Source organism: Quercus lobata, chromosome 4 (genome assembly GCF_001633185.2).
Source record: "Quercus lobata isolate SW786 chromosome 4, ValleyOak3.0 Primary Assembly, whole genome shotgun sequence".
NCBI classification, from domain to species: domain Eukaryota; kingdom Viridiplantae; phylum Streptophyta; class Magnoliopsida; order Fagales; family Fagaceae; genus Quercus; species Quercus lobata.
In genome coordinates, this window is record NC_044907.1 from 93,968,721 (window position 1) to 93,982,778 (window position 14,058).

General features: G+C 36.8%; 2 protein-coding genes across 2 annotated transcripts in view; both read left to right on the forward strand.

Annotated features, from left to right (window-relative positions):
- The window catches only part of LOC115987245 (succinate-semialdehyde dehydrogenase, mitochondrial-like), a 39,257-nt gene that overhangs the window by 17,303 nt on the left and 7,896 nt on the right, over window positions 1–14,058 (forward strand). The gene's annotated exons all lie outside the window — the stretch shown is intronic.
- LOC115987243 (exopolygalacturonase-like) lies at window positions 8,812–11,240 on the forward strand. The gene is made up of 4 exons (XM_031110749.1): window positions 8,812–8,968; window positions 9,180–9,488; window positions 10,149–10,664; window positions 10,791–11,240. Exons 1-4 carry the CDS (start codon window positions 8,849–8,851, stop codon window positions 11,022–11,024), a joined length of 1,179 nt encoding a protein of 392 aa, XP_030966609.1. The 5' UTR covers window positions 8,812–8,848; the 3' UTR covers window positions 11,025–11,240.

Here is a 14,058-nt window from a genome sequence, read left to right on the forward strand (position 1 = left end):
TTGACAAAGATGTTGCATACCTTGTCAAAAATTTCAAAAAGTTTTTGAAATTCAAAAATAATGGCAAATTTGATGATAAAAGAAAATTCCAAAGTTCTGGAAGGGAGAAAAGGGAATTCAAAAGGAAAGATGGAAAAGAATCCCAACCTACACAAGGTGTCACTTGTTTCGAATGTAACGGGCATGGACACTTCAAAAAGGAATGTCCGAATTATTTGAAATCGAAAGGTAAAGTGTATGCCACGACCTTGAGTGACTCGGATTCGTCTGACTCTGAGTCTGAAGAGAGCTGTGATGGAGAGGGGAACTATTCAGCTTTTATGACTATTGCTCATGTTGAGTCGTCAGATGAACTGAATCTGCTTGTGCAAGACCTTGGAGAACATAGTGATGATGAATCACTAGGAATTGTTGAAGAATCGGATGCTGAAGAAGATGGAAGCAACGCGAATCTTCAGGAGAATTATAACTTACTTTTGGAGAAGTCCGGGGAATATACAAGGGTGGCCAAGGCTGCTGTGAGAAAAATGAAGAAGGCTGAGGAGGACTACAAAAGTCTCCTAATCCGATATAGGGAGGCCAAGTGTGAGATAGAAACTCTGAATGGAGAGTTGTCCGAAGCTTACACAAAAGTAAGGTTTCTTGAGAGTGAGGTTGTGCAAGCTAATGCTAAAGTAGAGAGGGTTACCACCAAGAAGCTAGATGATGTTATATCATCTCAAAAGAGCTTTTCAGACAAATCCGGATTGGGATATACCGGAGGAGGTAGTTCGTCTGGAAATATCACAAAAGAAGTAAAGTTTGTAAAGGCCAAAGATCAAGTTGTAGCTGACTCTACTGGTGAAAAGCTCGAGGTGAAGGAGAAGAAGAATTTGGTGAACCAACGGATGTTAAATCATCACAATCAGTTAGCAGGCAGGTCTGAATCTCGTGCCAAGTCACGTCCTCGACCCCAAAGAGGTCCTAGAGGAACTTATGTGTGCCACTACTGCGGACTTCAAGGGCATACTCGACCAAATTGCCAAAAGCTGAGAGCAAAGAATAGTGCAACCCCTCAAAGGTCAGGAGGACCTAGAAATGAGAGAAGAAGTTGGGCTGGAGATCAATCTAGAGATCAGAATGGTGATCCCGGAATGATGAACGTGATGAAGATGATTGGTGCATTCACCAACTGCTTGGAAAGCTTCTCACGAAGGTTTGAAAGCCCTAACTCCCGTACCCAATCCTATAAGGAAATCATCCCAAACGCAAGTGACGTGAGGGTGAATAAGGGTACTCATGCATAAGCATTACAACATGTCCATGCATCAATACTTCCTATGCTTTGTGACTATGTTTGATTGTTTTGCTTACTATTTTTGCTGTTGGTTGTTTGTTTGTCTTTTTGTACATTTATTTAATTTTGTCTTATCAATCTTTTTGTTTCTTGTGTCAAAAATCCCAAAAAAAAAAAAAACACATAAAAATAGAAAATCAAAAAGCCTGATTGACTTTGTTGAGCTTTTGTCTCAAACTTGTTTTGTCTTGTACCTTTGTGCTAATGGCTTTGTGCATTTTCGAGCATTGCTTGTCTTTATGCACTTATATCACTGTGGGAAAAATCTTGAAATCTTTGTGATTGTTGTAAATAGATCTTCAAACTTGTCATGAATGATTAGTGAATGGTTTTGTTGATCTTGAGACTTGCATAGACTTGTGTCTATATATCTTCCCACTCTTTATTTTTGTTTTGCTAAAAAGAGCTCTCCAAATGTAAATCTCCAAATGAAAAGAGATATTGAGCTGCAAAAGCCTGTCGCACACTCTAGTATTTGACTAGGAAAAAGGGTAAGCGACCTTATATTGAAGTGAATGTTTATTCAAAAAGCCAAAGGCTTATTCATTAAAGTGAAATATCAAATATCACTCTCACAATGAGAGGTGATTGACTCAAAAGATCAAAAAGATCAAATGTTATGATTAAAAGTGGAGTCAAATGTAAAGCTCCAAATCATGTTATCAAGTTTTGTGGGAAGTCATATATACATATTTCTATAATTGAGATGGGTCACATGATCTAGTGCTAATTGTGTATGCCTTGGTTGAATTGATCATTGAAGCTTCACATTAGACGAAGGACTATCTCATTGTTGATATCCACACACAACACACAAGTTTATGTTCAATAAATGCCATATTCATTTGTGTGATTGTACTTGATGAAATGTGTTTTCACATGCTCAATCTTTGTTAATTCAAGCACAAAAAGATTTTTGAGTGTTTTAGGTGTTTTTGGAAAGTATTTTGTTTGAAAAATCTGAAAATTTCAAAAAACCTGTTTTGCCCTGTTTTGGCGGCTCAGTCGCGGGTATGTCAAGTCGCGAGCCTCAGTCGCGTCTCCGCGGGTAATTTTTGGCGACTTGTTCGCGAGTGGAAGGTCCAGTCGCGAGGTTACTCAGAGATTTTCGCGGCTCAGCTCGCGACTCACTTGCGGGTAGACCTTCCAGTCGCGAAAAACACTTAGAAAAATTTTTCAAATTTTTGGTCTTGTGTGTTTTGGCGGCTTGAGCTGGCGACTGTGTGGCGACTTATTCCAGTCGCGAAAAACGCGTGTTTTGCAGAAACAGGAGCAGTTTTTAAACCTTTTTCAGTTTTCCCTCGAACTTTTATGACTGTTCATCTTCTCTTTAAACTTTCTCCTTTCCAAATACTCTGTGAATCCATTTTCAAACCTCATTGGTGCTTCATTTCTTATCCAAATCATCAAGAAAAGGTATGGGTTTTTGCTTTCTCTATCTCATTTTCCTTTTTTTCCTGAATATTTTTGCTACTGTTTGGTTTGATTTTGTGTTCGAAATACTTCTATCTTGTGTAATGGGTATGGCGTGTCTTGTTCGATATTATTCTCATCTGTTTTCATGTTGAGCGGTCACCATGTGAGTTTCATTGTTCTGATATTTGCCTATTATTGTGTCTGACAATCTTTTCTTAAATGGGTTTGGTGTCTTTTTGACTTACTCATTTCATTTGCTTGAGTATTGATGTTGGTGTTCGGTATTGGTTACTGAGTTGTTATGATAACATATTGTATGTCTCTCATCCATGTGCTCTAGTATGAATGATTAGATTCTTCATGTTGAAATAGTTTTCCTTGCTCATATCTCTGGTAGAGTGTTTTATGTTATCTGCTCTAAATGTTCGATTGCTGTATCTGTTTGCATATCATGGTCTTGATAAACCTGTCTCATTGACAGTTGTTAGTCGTTTTGTCCATCTCTGTCTTTGTGCTCTATCACCATATTGCTGCACCTATCATTTCGTGCTCCTGTGTATTGTTGGTAGTTTGGTTGGGACTGCAATGTCTTCAATTTGTATTTAAATATTGAAATTTTGTTTACACTGAATCTTGTTGACATTTCTCTTGTGTGGTATTATTGTTTGGTTCTTTGCTGTGGGCCTGTTCTCTTGCAGATGTCTCGTCGATCTTCCAGGGGTAAAGACATTGTTGCTGACGAACCAGCATCACCAGTTGCCAAAAGGACTCAACTATCATCTCAGGCTTCTCAAGACCCCAATGAGGATAGGTTCAGACTTCCTCTTAACTCACACGTCTACTCAAACGTGTTTGACAAGTCGACCACTATAGTGGAACGGGTGGTAGAGTTTAATACCTTAGGGACCACTTTCATCCCTCGAATCTTTGAGAAACGAGATTGGGCAAACTTGTTTGGGAACTTTGATGATCCAATGGATGAACTGGTTAAGGAATGCTTCTCCAATGCGACTGATCTTGGACCCCAACTCATTTTCTGGGTCAGAGGAACAGAGTTTAGTGTTACTCCAGACTCCATCGCAGATCTTCTCGGCATCACCAGACCTCAGAATGTGAATCTCACTCCTTACGATGAACGAAATCCAGAAGTTGGAGAAATTTTACAAATCCTAGGATACGATCATGAAGTATCCAGTGCAGGAACCTCCATCAGTACCGCAAAGTTTGCACCTGAGTTGACCACACTGAAGTTGATCATGCTCACCAATCTCTACCCACTGTCCAACACTACATTCATCAATCTTGGGAGAGCTCTGTTTCTCTGTGACCTTATTACAGGAGCCCCCATTGATATATGTGCTCACATCTACTACACCTTGAGGAAGACCGCGTGTCGATCTACAGCTCGAGGAGTCATTCCATTTTGCGGTCTCATCATGAAGCTCATTCTTCGTGAAGGCATTATTCCTCTTGCCGATGGAAAAATATTACCTCGTCAACATCCCATTTCCTTATTCACTCTTCAAGCCAGCAGAAGTCACTCCTTTAAATCACCAAGGAGTGCTCACATATCTCCGGTTACTCCATCTGCCCCTGACTCAGAGACACCTGCACATACCACATCTACATCACGTGCAGATCCTGAAGCTTCACCGGCTAGTATTCCACAAGCACAGACTGCTCCTCATACTGATAGAGTCGGCAGTGTACTTGAGCATATTCAGAAACGTGTTGATGAGCTTGTGGCACTTCTCTACTCCACAAACAACCATGTCCAAATGCGTCTCGAGACTATGGAGAATCAGTTGGATGATATTCAACGAAAGTTGGACGAGAGCCTTTAGCTATTCCTGACAAAAAGGGGGAGAGCATTCAGTAAGGGGGAGAAAGTTTCAAAGGGAAGTGTGCATAGTGATAGGGGGAGTACACACATACTTTTGTCATACTTTTGTTTTTAGTCTTATCCTCTAAACCTATAGTTTTCGGTTTATGTTTGTTGGACTAGTTTATGTTTATATGGGTTTGATACACTGTGTTTTGGTGTATAGTTGTTTCTAACTCTTATCATATACTCTTGGTTTAAACTTCAATATATTTTGATGATGTTATTCAGGTTGTTTGTGATTTGTACCCATGTGCTTATGTAAGCTTTTAGGGTTATGTTTTTATGCATATTTGTAGGCTTTTTGGTATGTACCTTGCTTAATGCAGCCTTTATGCTATGTTGAAATCAGTACTTTGATCTAAATGGTATGCATTTTGGTTTATGTACTGTCACTCTTGTGCCCTTGTAGGATTGTTCCTAGATGCATATGCCTTGTGTGATTTGCATTGGTTGAGTGTTGAGCATACAAGTGTCTTGCCTTGTGCTTGTTAACTTGTATGTCCTTGTGTTCATTCCAAGTGTGAATGAGCACTGTGATCACTACCTTGTGGTGTTCACTTGGTTGATCAAGCCATGGTTTGTTTCATAACTCCATCTTTGCTTGATCAAATATTGCCTGTTTCATATGCATTTTATAATTTTCTGCTTACAATGATCATGGTGTATTGTTGTGTTTCAGGAGTATTATGTTCATATGATTCAAGTGCTTCACAGCTTCTAGAGTTAGGTGTGAGTGAGTTTTGTTCAACTGTTCCCAACTCACATGTTAAGTCTAGAGTCTGTTTTAGGGTTTTGTCACGGAATAGCCAAAGGGGGAGATTGTAAGGTTGAATTTATTCAACCATCTAATTGGCTTTATTCCGTGCCAAATTTGCTTGTAATTCAGCATTTAGTAACCCTGTATTTAGGTGGGTTTGATGTAAGGGTAGTGAGTGAGATAGAGTGAAGTTTGCTCAAGAGTGTGCAAGAAAACAGAGTGTCGCGGCTGGGACTCGCGGGTGACTCGCGGCTGCAAGCCGCCAGAAGCTGCACACGTGCCAAGCATGCTGGAAGATGAACAGTCATGCTAGCTGGAGCACTACAGGACAAAACAGGACAACTGGCCATACGGTTATCTCGCGACTGGATCTCGCGACTTAGTCAAGCCGCGAGGTCAAGCCGCGAGCCACCCCTGTTTTGTAAAAACCTGACGTTTCACATTCCTCTCCACTCCAGTATAAATACCCCTTTTACCCACGATTGAAAGAGAGCGTCCAGAGAGAATTTTGAGAGAGAAACCCTAGAGAAAAACTAGATTGATTCACACACAATCTATACCTTAGAGACTCTTCAAATTCCTCAACTCTCTTCCTCTCCATTGTCAAATCCTTGAGAGGCTTTATACCAAACCAGGTTCTCATCATCATCATCATTGTGAGACTGCTGTTTGGATTTCTGGGAAGCAGTTAGGAAGGAACCAATCTTCATTGGTTGATGCTACGGTCTAGTAGCGGCGGAATTCGGGAAGCTAGAAAAGAAAAAGGTTCGGCGTAACCTCGTTGGAGCAAGAAGCTTGGAGGGCTTAGGTGCACTGGGTAGATTAGGCTTGGAGGGTCTATTGCTGTCCTTGTATCCCAACTATATTTTCTAGTGGATTGATTACCGCTTGGAGGGCGGCGGAGAGGTTTTTCGCCGAGGACTTCGGTTTCCTCTTCGATAACACATCGCGTGTTGTCTTTGTGTTTGCATCTTCCTTCCTCTCTATCTTTGCCCTTTTTATTTATCTGCTGTGGATATTAATCTGCTATGGCTTAGATAGTATTTAATCAATTTCGTTTGATAGCATATGTTAAGTTTCCGCACACTAGTTGTTTGACATATTGCTTGAATTGATTAAGTTGTTATTTGGGGGTCTAAACGTTCAAAGGTGTTTTTGTACACGTTTTTGAACTTTCAGAACGGCTGAGAAGCAACCCTGTCCTCGGCACTCCAGAACTTCGATGGGAAGATCAACATCTTGGTGGAGGCTATCCCCAAACAGTCCCCTGAAGGGGATGTAAGTGGAAGGGGGCCCATAGGGAAGCAGGGTGTAGGATTGGATCAAGGAAAATGCGTTTCCCCCCCCCCCCCGCATTAAATGCATCTGCCAACACCCAGATCCGATTAATGAGAAAAGACGTTGGGACGGTGTAAACTTCGATCTTCGCAACTAGTAGAAAGTAAGACGGGACGGTTGATGGGATGGATACAGAAATAAGCCCCTGCCTGACCTACAAGTGGAGGGCCAGGATCAACCAAGACGGGCTATATAATAAAAAGGTAGGTGCACCAAGCAAGGGGCTGGGAAAAATGGCCAAAAACCAGAGCCTCCCAGCCCACCTCCAGGAGAAAGACTCCAGGGGTGAAGGAAAAACTAACCTTGTATGAACACCACGAAAAACCCACCGCCTGTCGATCAAGGCCTAGCCTTTCAAACCCACGCTCTACAAATGATATTGTTTGGGCCTTTTTACGTGCGAACCCGACACTGTTACGGTCCGCCACGAATCGTGTCCTTACAATAATCACTAAATTATAATTAATATACTCTAGCAAGAAAAGCGCTTAATCACATATATATTAATATAAGGCCTTTTTTCTTTTTCTTTTTTTCTTTTTCAAAGTTATGGACTGATATAATTCATCCAAAGTCAAAATACGAGGCCAAAAAAAAAAAAAAAAAAAAAAAAAAAACTATCCTTCTTTTGAAAACAAAATCTATCATGATTGTGATAATAGTCTATATATATAGTTTTTGTTTTTTTGAGAATGAATCTATATATATATATATATATAGTTAAAGCCAAAATTTAGAGAAAAGTCCAATTAGATTCTAAACTAGAGTCCAATTTTACGCCACTTGTCTCGTCTAATTTTTAAATTTTTGTATCAAGTAAATTATTAGGTGCAAAAATTGAAAAATTTAAATCCAATTTGATTTTAAATTGGATTTCAATTAAAGTTCAATTATGCATCATATGTCCTATCTAATTTGTAATTTTTGGAACAAGTGAATTATTTGGTGTAAAAACCGAAGAGTCAAAATCTATTTAGATTTTAAATTTTATATATATATATATATATATATATATATATATATAATGGAAAAACTATTACATAATTTAAAAAATTCATAACTTAGAAAATGTGTCAATTGTAACTCTAATATTAATTATAATTTGAACTCATATATGTGTATATTTGTGATTGTTTTTAAATATACCTGTGCATATACACGTGGTTATACACTAATAATTAATTAAAAAAATGCCCTTTTTCTCCTCTTTTTTCCATCTTTATATGCTCCATTTTTAGCCTTCCAAATAAAGATCATAAACAAGAAATAGTGAATTAGCAAAAATATATCATAAATACGCATTGGTAAATTAAAGCAGCTCAAATATAGGAGAAATTATAAGGTCCTCATTTTGGACAAGTGATGTAGTCCACTGGTCCAGTAAAAGAATCCCACCTGTTTAAAATTACCGAGTCAGTATTCAGTTTTTATTTAAAACTCTACAACTTTAAATAGGTGAAAGTCTTTTATTGGAATGGTGGACCACATCACTTGTCCACCATGAGGACCTCATAATTTCTCTAAATATAGCCACACTTATTCCTTTTTTTTTTTTAAATGTATGCATTATACGAGCGTAATGCCACCCTTTATTAAAATTGATATTTCTACCTCCAGTAATGCTATAGTTACAAACTATTTTATAATATTTTTATAAATTATTAATGTGGCCAACTTCTTATTGATTTTCATCTAAGCTCATTATTAACATCACTTTTTCATTTACCAATAACCACCCACAATATCAGCAGTTTGTAAAAAAAATTTGTAAAAAAGTTTGCATCTCTAGCATTACTCTTTTACTTGGTTAACCGCTAACAATCATTTGTGTCTAAGAGAAAATCAAGGGATTTGGATTTACTGGTTAACCGTTCATGGTCATTTCTGTGTCAAGGATTTGATTTCAGGGAATGAGAGCTTGACAAATAAGGCAAAATGAATTTAATCCCTTAAGTTTTTTAGCATAATTCAATCGTAAAATTAGTTAACATTAGTTGAATAGCTCAATGGTGGTGAGCTCACATATTGAAGTATAAATAGCTTCAAACCAAATGGGGTATTCATCATTCCGTACAACAAATTGGCAATAGCAAGGAAATAATTGAAGAACAATAAGATGGGAAAGAATTTTAGCATTACAACAGTTTCCTTGCTATTGCTGTTGACATCCACCAATGCTGGGCAGGTCTTTGACATTAAATCATATGGAGCACAAACTAACGGCGATATCACTCAGGTAAAAATATGTGTAGTGCAATTAACCATACTTAATTAATATGAAAAGTGTGTTCAACTTAATTCGTAAAGCCTTTTAACATCATATAAGAGAACTTAGGTTCAAACTCTATTTACACTAAAACCCAATTGGTTTCTTGACCAGATTGATAAAACATTAACATGAAAAATAATTGTAATATGCTGATTTTGATTTTTCATAATGTGTTTAGGCTTTGACACAAGCTTGGAAAGCTGCGTGTGCAGTAGCAGGAAGTAAAGTTGTGATTTCAACAGGGACTTACAAACTAGGTTTAGTGACTTTGTTGGGTCCATGCAAAGGTGCTATTGAGTTTAACCTTCAGGGCACTCTACAAGCCCCATCGGACATTGAATCCTTCAAAGGGAAAGATGGTTGGGTTGTTTTTGAAAGGATTGACAGTCTTACTGTGTCAGGCGGTGGAGTTTTTGATGGCCATGGACAAATGGCATGGCAAAAAAATAATTGTGCGAAAAAGTACAATTGTGACATACTTCCTATTGTAAGATTTAAATCACAAAATAATTATCATTTACATTTCCATAATTTTCTACTTAGATATATATAGTCACTACAACTTTACAAGCTTTATCCATTACTAAAAAGCAATTCAAGCATTTATATGTTAGAGAATGCTAAAGATAATATAAACGATTTGGCATAAATTTTATATAGTGATGTGTCACAACTCACAAAAGAAGTAATTCAACATTTATATATGAGAAAGCCTACGGAGTATGGACACAACATTTTGTGCAAAACACTAATGGGACTATGAGTGATAGAGAAAATATTATGGTTAAATCTGAAAGTGATAGTTCGCCAATCACAATCGCACATGTCATCAAGTTATGACAAAGTGTATGTGGTTTAAGATAAGAATTATTTATATAAGATGATATAGTTGAAGTAATACCAACCACGTTCATTAACACATTAGGTTGTAAGTTGTTATGTGATAATATTTCTTATAATTTTTTAATTTTTCCTATTTATTATGTTGATTCAATGATGCTAAAAAATTTATTACCAAACCAATTTGTACCTTTCTTTTGAATCGTTAGCATTTTACTAAATATGACATTTTTTTAGGTGAATATTTAAATGAAACTTGAGCATTCATATTTTGTGTTTAATTTATCTAACTTGTAATCATGAACAGAATATAAGGTTCAACTTCATCACTAATTCAATAGTCCAAGACATTACATCGAAGGACAGCAAATTTTTCCATATCAACCTTTTGGAATGCAAGAATTTGCAATTCCAACATGTTACCATAACTGCACCGAGAGATAGCCCCAACACTGATGGAATCCACATAGGACGGTCATCTCAGATCAACATTACCAATGCCAATATTGGAACAGGTGATGATTGCATCTCCATTGGTGATGGAACCCAAGATATTACTATTAAGCAAGTAACTTGTGGACCTGGCCATGGTATCAGCATTGGAAGTCTTGGAAGGTACGAAAACGAACAACCTGTTTCAGGAATCAGAGTTATTGGTGCCACTCTTAGCAATACAGAAAATGGTGTTAGAATCAAAACATGGCCTGCTTCCCCTTCTGGGACTGCTTCTGATATACATTTCGAGAATGTTATCATGGACAATGTTGGCAATCCTGTCCTCATTGATCAAAACTACTGCCCAAACAATCAATGCTCAAATGAGGTTATTATAAATATCACAAATATATACACACATTTTGATGTTAGAAGTTAAAAAAAGGATAAACAAATTACAGATTCTAATATCAAATTCTTGGATGGATTTTTTGTTTGTTTGTTTTGTTTTCAGTCTCCCTCTAATGTTAAGATCAACAATGTTAGCTTCAAGAACATTACAGGAACTTCTACAACATTGGAAGCTGTGAAGCTTGTTTGCAGTAAGAGTGTACCGTGCCAACAAGTGGTGGTTGCTGACATTGATCTCGCATACAAGGGAAGTGGATCTGCTACTTCCACTTGTGTTAATGTCCGACCTGCGGTTTCAGGCAAGCAAAACCCTTCTGCTTGTACCAAAAAAATTTAGCTAATGCGGAATGAAGAAATACTATCTACAGGTTATAGAAATTCTATTCAAAATAGAATCTCACTTACTTTTGTCCAACATGTTCCCTTTAAAAAAAAAATTTGGGGAATGTTGCTTAGTTATTTTTTGAATTGTTTAAGTTCAGCCTTTAGCTGAAAGCTTCTATGATTTGTAGTGTTGTATTAGATAGTATTTATTATATTATGATATAGATATTATTTATTTTGAATTGGAGAATTTTGGAGAATGTTGTATATATATTATAAGGAAAAAGTAAAATAAATTAGAGTAAAGAAACATAAACATTTTGCGATATTAAAAATTAGTTTAGTAGCAACGCATCACTAAGATCTGTTGGGGATATTACACAAAGTAATAATGGAAGAACAATGTTAACACAAAATACAAACAAAAAATAGATAACTTGGAGACATTATATCGTTTTCCTAAGACAATATTTGCCCCCCCTCCCCCCACACTTTTGTTGCTAAAGGGTTAGAGCAAAGTTGTCTTTAGGATACAACCAAGATGTTGGGTTCTATAGATAGCAATTTTGGAGAACGACCACAAGATTTCTTGTGTTTCTCTCAAACTTACAACTTTGTGGAATTAGTTATTTTTTGAAGTGAACATAAGCCTTTATTTATACCCATAGGTTTATATTTCATCAAAAGGCACGTATGGAGAGTTAAAATGTTTCATAAAACTGTTAATAAGGCTTGAAACCTCTTCAACCTTTCTAAACAGTCACCAGAAAATTCTACAGAAAATCTCGTTTCACGAAGAGTGTATCACTACTACACTACACGTGTAGTAGTGGTACACTCTAGCCTTCAGCCAAGGCTTATAAGGCATGAGTGGGGTGCATCTTTCTTCGATGTGGGAGCAAGTCTCAAAAACTGCTCACGTTACTTGCAAAGAACAAAGCCATGCGGGTCCTTCGGCCCCAAAGCGAACAAACTGACTGCGGGTGGATCTTCCCCCACAAATGTAGTGATGGGAAACCCTTTATTATTTAATTAGTTGAAGACTCAAAGTTACCGTTCATTATCAAGTGATTGTTTAACAAAACTCTTTTTCTTTTCATTTTTTACTACTTTTTCAAAATGACAATTTTTTAAAGGAAAAAATCTCACATATTTATGCTACCTCAACCTTAACCAAGTAATTATTAAAAAAAAAAAAAAAAAAAAATCCTTAACCAAGACACCAATAACTATCTCACCCTTTTTTTCATTAAATATTAGTGCATGATGTTGATTAACCATTATTTTAATTGTTTTATTAATGTAATATTAGGCATGAATTTGAACTTTTAACTATAGTTTTTGTATTTTTTTTTTTTAAGAATCTTTTATATATAGCTTTATGAAGTTACTAGGTATAGAATTATGTGAAAATAATAAATAGGTTTAAAAAAAAAATTATAATGTGGATAGAATAAAGAATTGGTCTAACCTCAATCAGACCTTGAAATTATCCTTAATTATAAAAATCTATCATTGATTTAAAAAAAATAAAAAAATACAAAAAGAAAATAATGCTAATAATGCATTGTTGTCAACCTTTAGTATTAATATTCCAACTTTTTAAAATTCTTGAATAAAGAACATTGCCCCCCCCCCCCCCCCAGTTTGAATCCTAGTTCCGTCCCTGCTCATTTAGTTGCAACAAAAATGGGTGATTTAAAATAGCTCGCCAGTTGCGAATCTTTTCACATGATCCCTTACAAAGCAGCAATTCAAAAAATGTTGTGCTATTTTGGCATTTGGTTTGTAATGTTTGGTAATTCAGAAGAAATCCGAGACATGAGGTTGTAATGTAATGAGAAACCCCATGATCTCTTTTCAGTGAACATCATCTAGTGAACAAATATTTGGGAGTTCCTCTTATATACCGTCCTTAACCGTTTTAGGAAAAAGGAACCATGTTAAAAAAGTTTTTTCTTACATAGTTGGCAAATTAGTCGGGTAAAAAAATTATCTATGATTGTTGTCAAAGTGATTCTAATTTTTGAGAATGAAACGAGGAAGGGAGAGGCCTCTCTTTATTAATTAAAAATATTTATGTATTTGAAGCATTATAATACTTAGGTGGAAAAGGGATATGAGGGAAATAAAAGAAGAGATTAAATGCCAAAAGATAGCTACTTGGATTAGGCATTTTATTTTATTTTAATGGTAATTAATCCCTAAAACTATACCGTGCATTTAATCGGTATTGGTTTGTGTGATAAGAAATGAGCTTCCATGGGTTTAGGTAACTATAGAAAAACCAGCAATTGGTTATAGGTAGGAATGCCAACGGGCCAGGTTTTTTCATACTCGGACCAGACCCGCAGGCCCAGACTTGGCCTGATTATTAAACGGATTTTTTTTTTCGAAGCCTAGACGCACCTCGCGGGCCTTGTTTAGCCCAGCCAAATTTGGGCCCATGCGGTAGCCTAAATTGTGGCCCAACCAAAAAAAAAAAAAAGAATTGAAGCCCAGCGAGACCTGAAGAGAGGCTGAATTCCGTGAGACCTAAAAAAGAACGTAACAGCATCGCTATGTCCGCCATTGTTGTTGGTGGTGGCAATGTACTTAAGCTAAGACTTTGGTGTCTCATCGGATCAAACACACTGCGAGACGGCTTCACCAAATGATGTTTGATGGTAGGGATTATGAACGAGTTGACGATGATGCCTTGGATGAGAACAAAAGACCTAATGTGAATGTTGTCAATTGGCATGACAAAGACTACTCTATGGTTACTATCCAGAGTAAAGATAGGCCCAAGCTTCTCTTTGATACTGTTTGCACATTGACAGACATGCAATATGTGGTTTTTTGTGCTAGTGTTAATGCTGAGGGTCCAGAAGCTTATCAAGTATGCCATTTATTGCTGGTGGTGTAAATTGGGGTTAGCTCTTAATTGGCTGTCTTTGTTTTGTTTGTACTTGCATTTTTGCTAACTTTCTATGGATGAATTTGCAAGAATATTATATTAGACACATAGAGGCAGCTGTAAGAAGTTTCTCTGACTCAGATTGTGA

What these genes read in the sequence shown, in the direction of transcription:
- LOC115987243 (XM_031110749.1), top strand. Translation starts at nt 8,849, where the DNA reads ATGGGAAAGAATTTTAGCATTACAACAGTTTCCTTGCTATTGCTGTTG. An exon ending in CTAACGGCGATATCACTCAG is followed by an intron (nt 8,969 to 9,179) that starts GTAAAAATATGT and finishes TAATGTGTTTAG; the next exon opens with GCTTTGACACAAGCTTGGAA. An exon ending in ATTGTGACATACTTCCTATT is followed by an intron (nt 9,489 to 10,148) that starts GTAAGATTTAAA and finishes AATCATGAACAG; the next exon opens with AATATAAGGTTCAACTTCAT.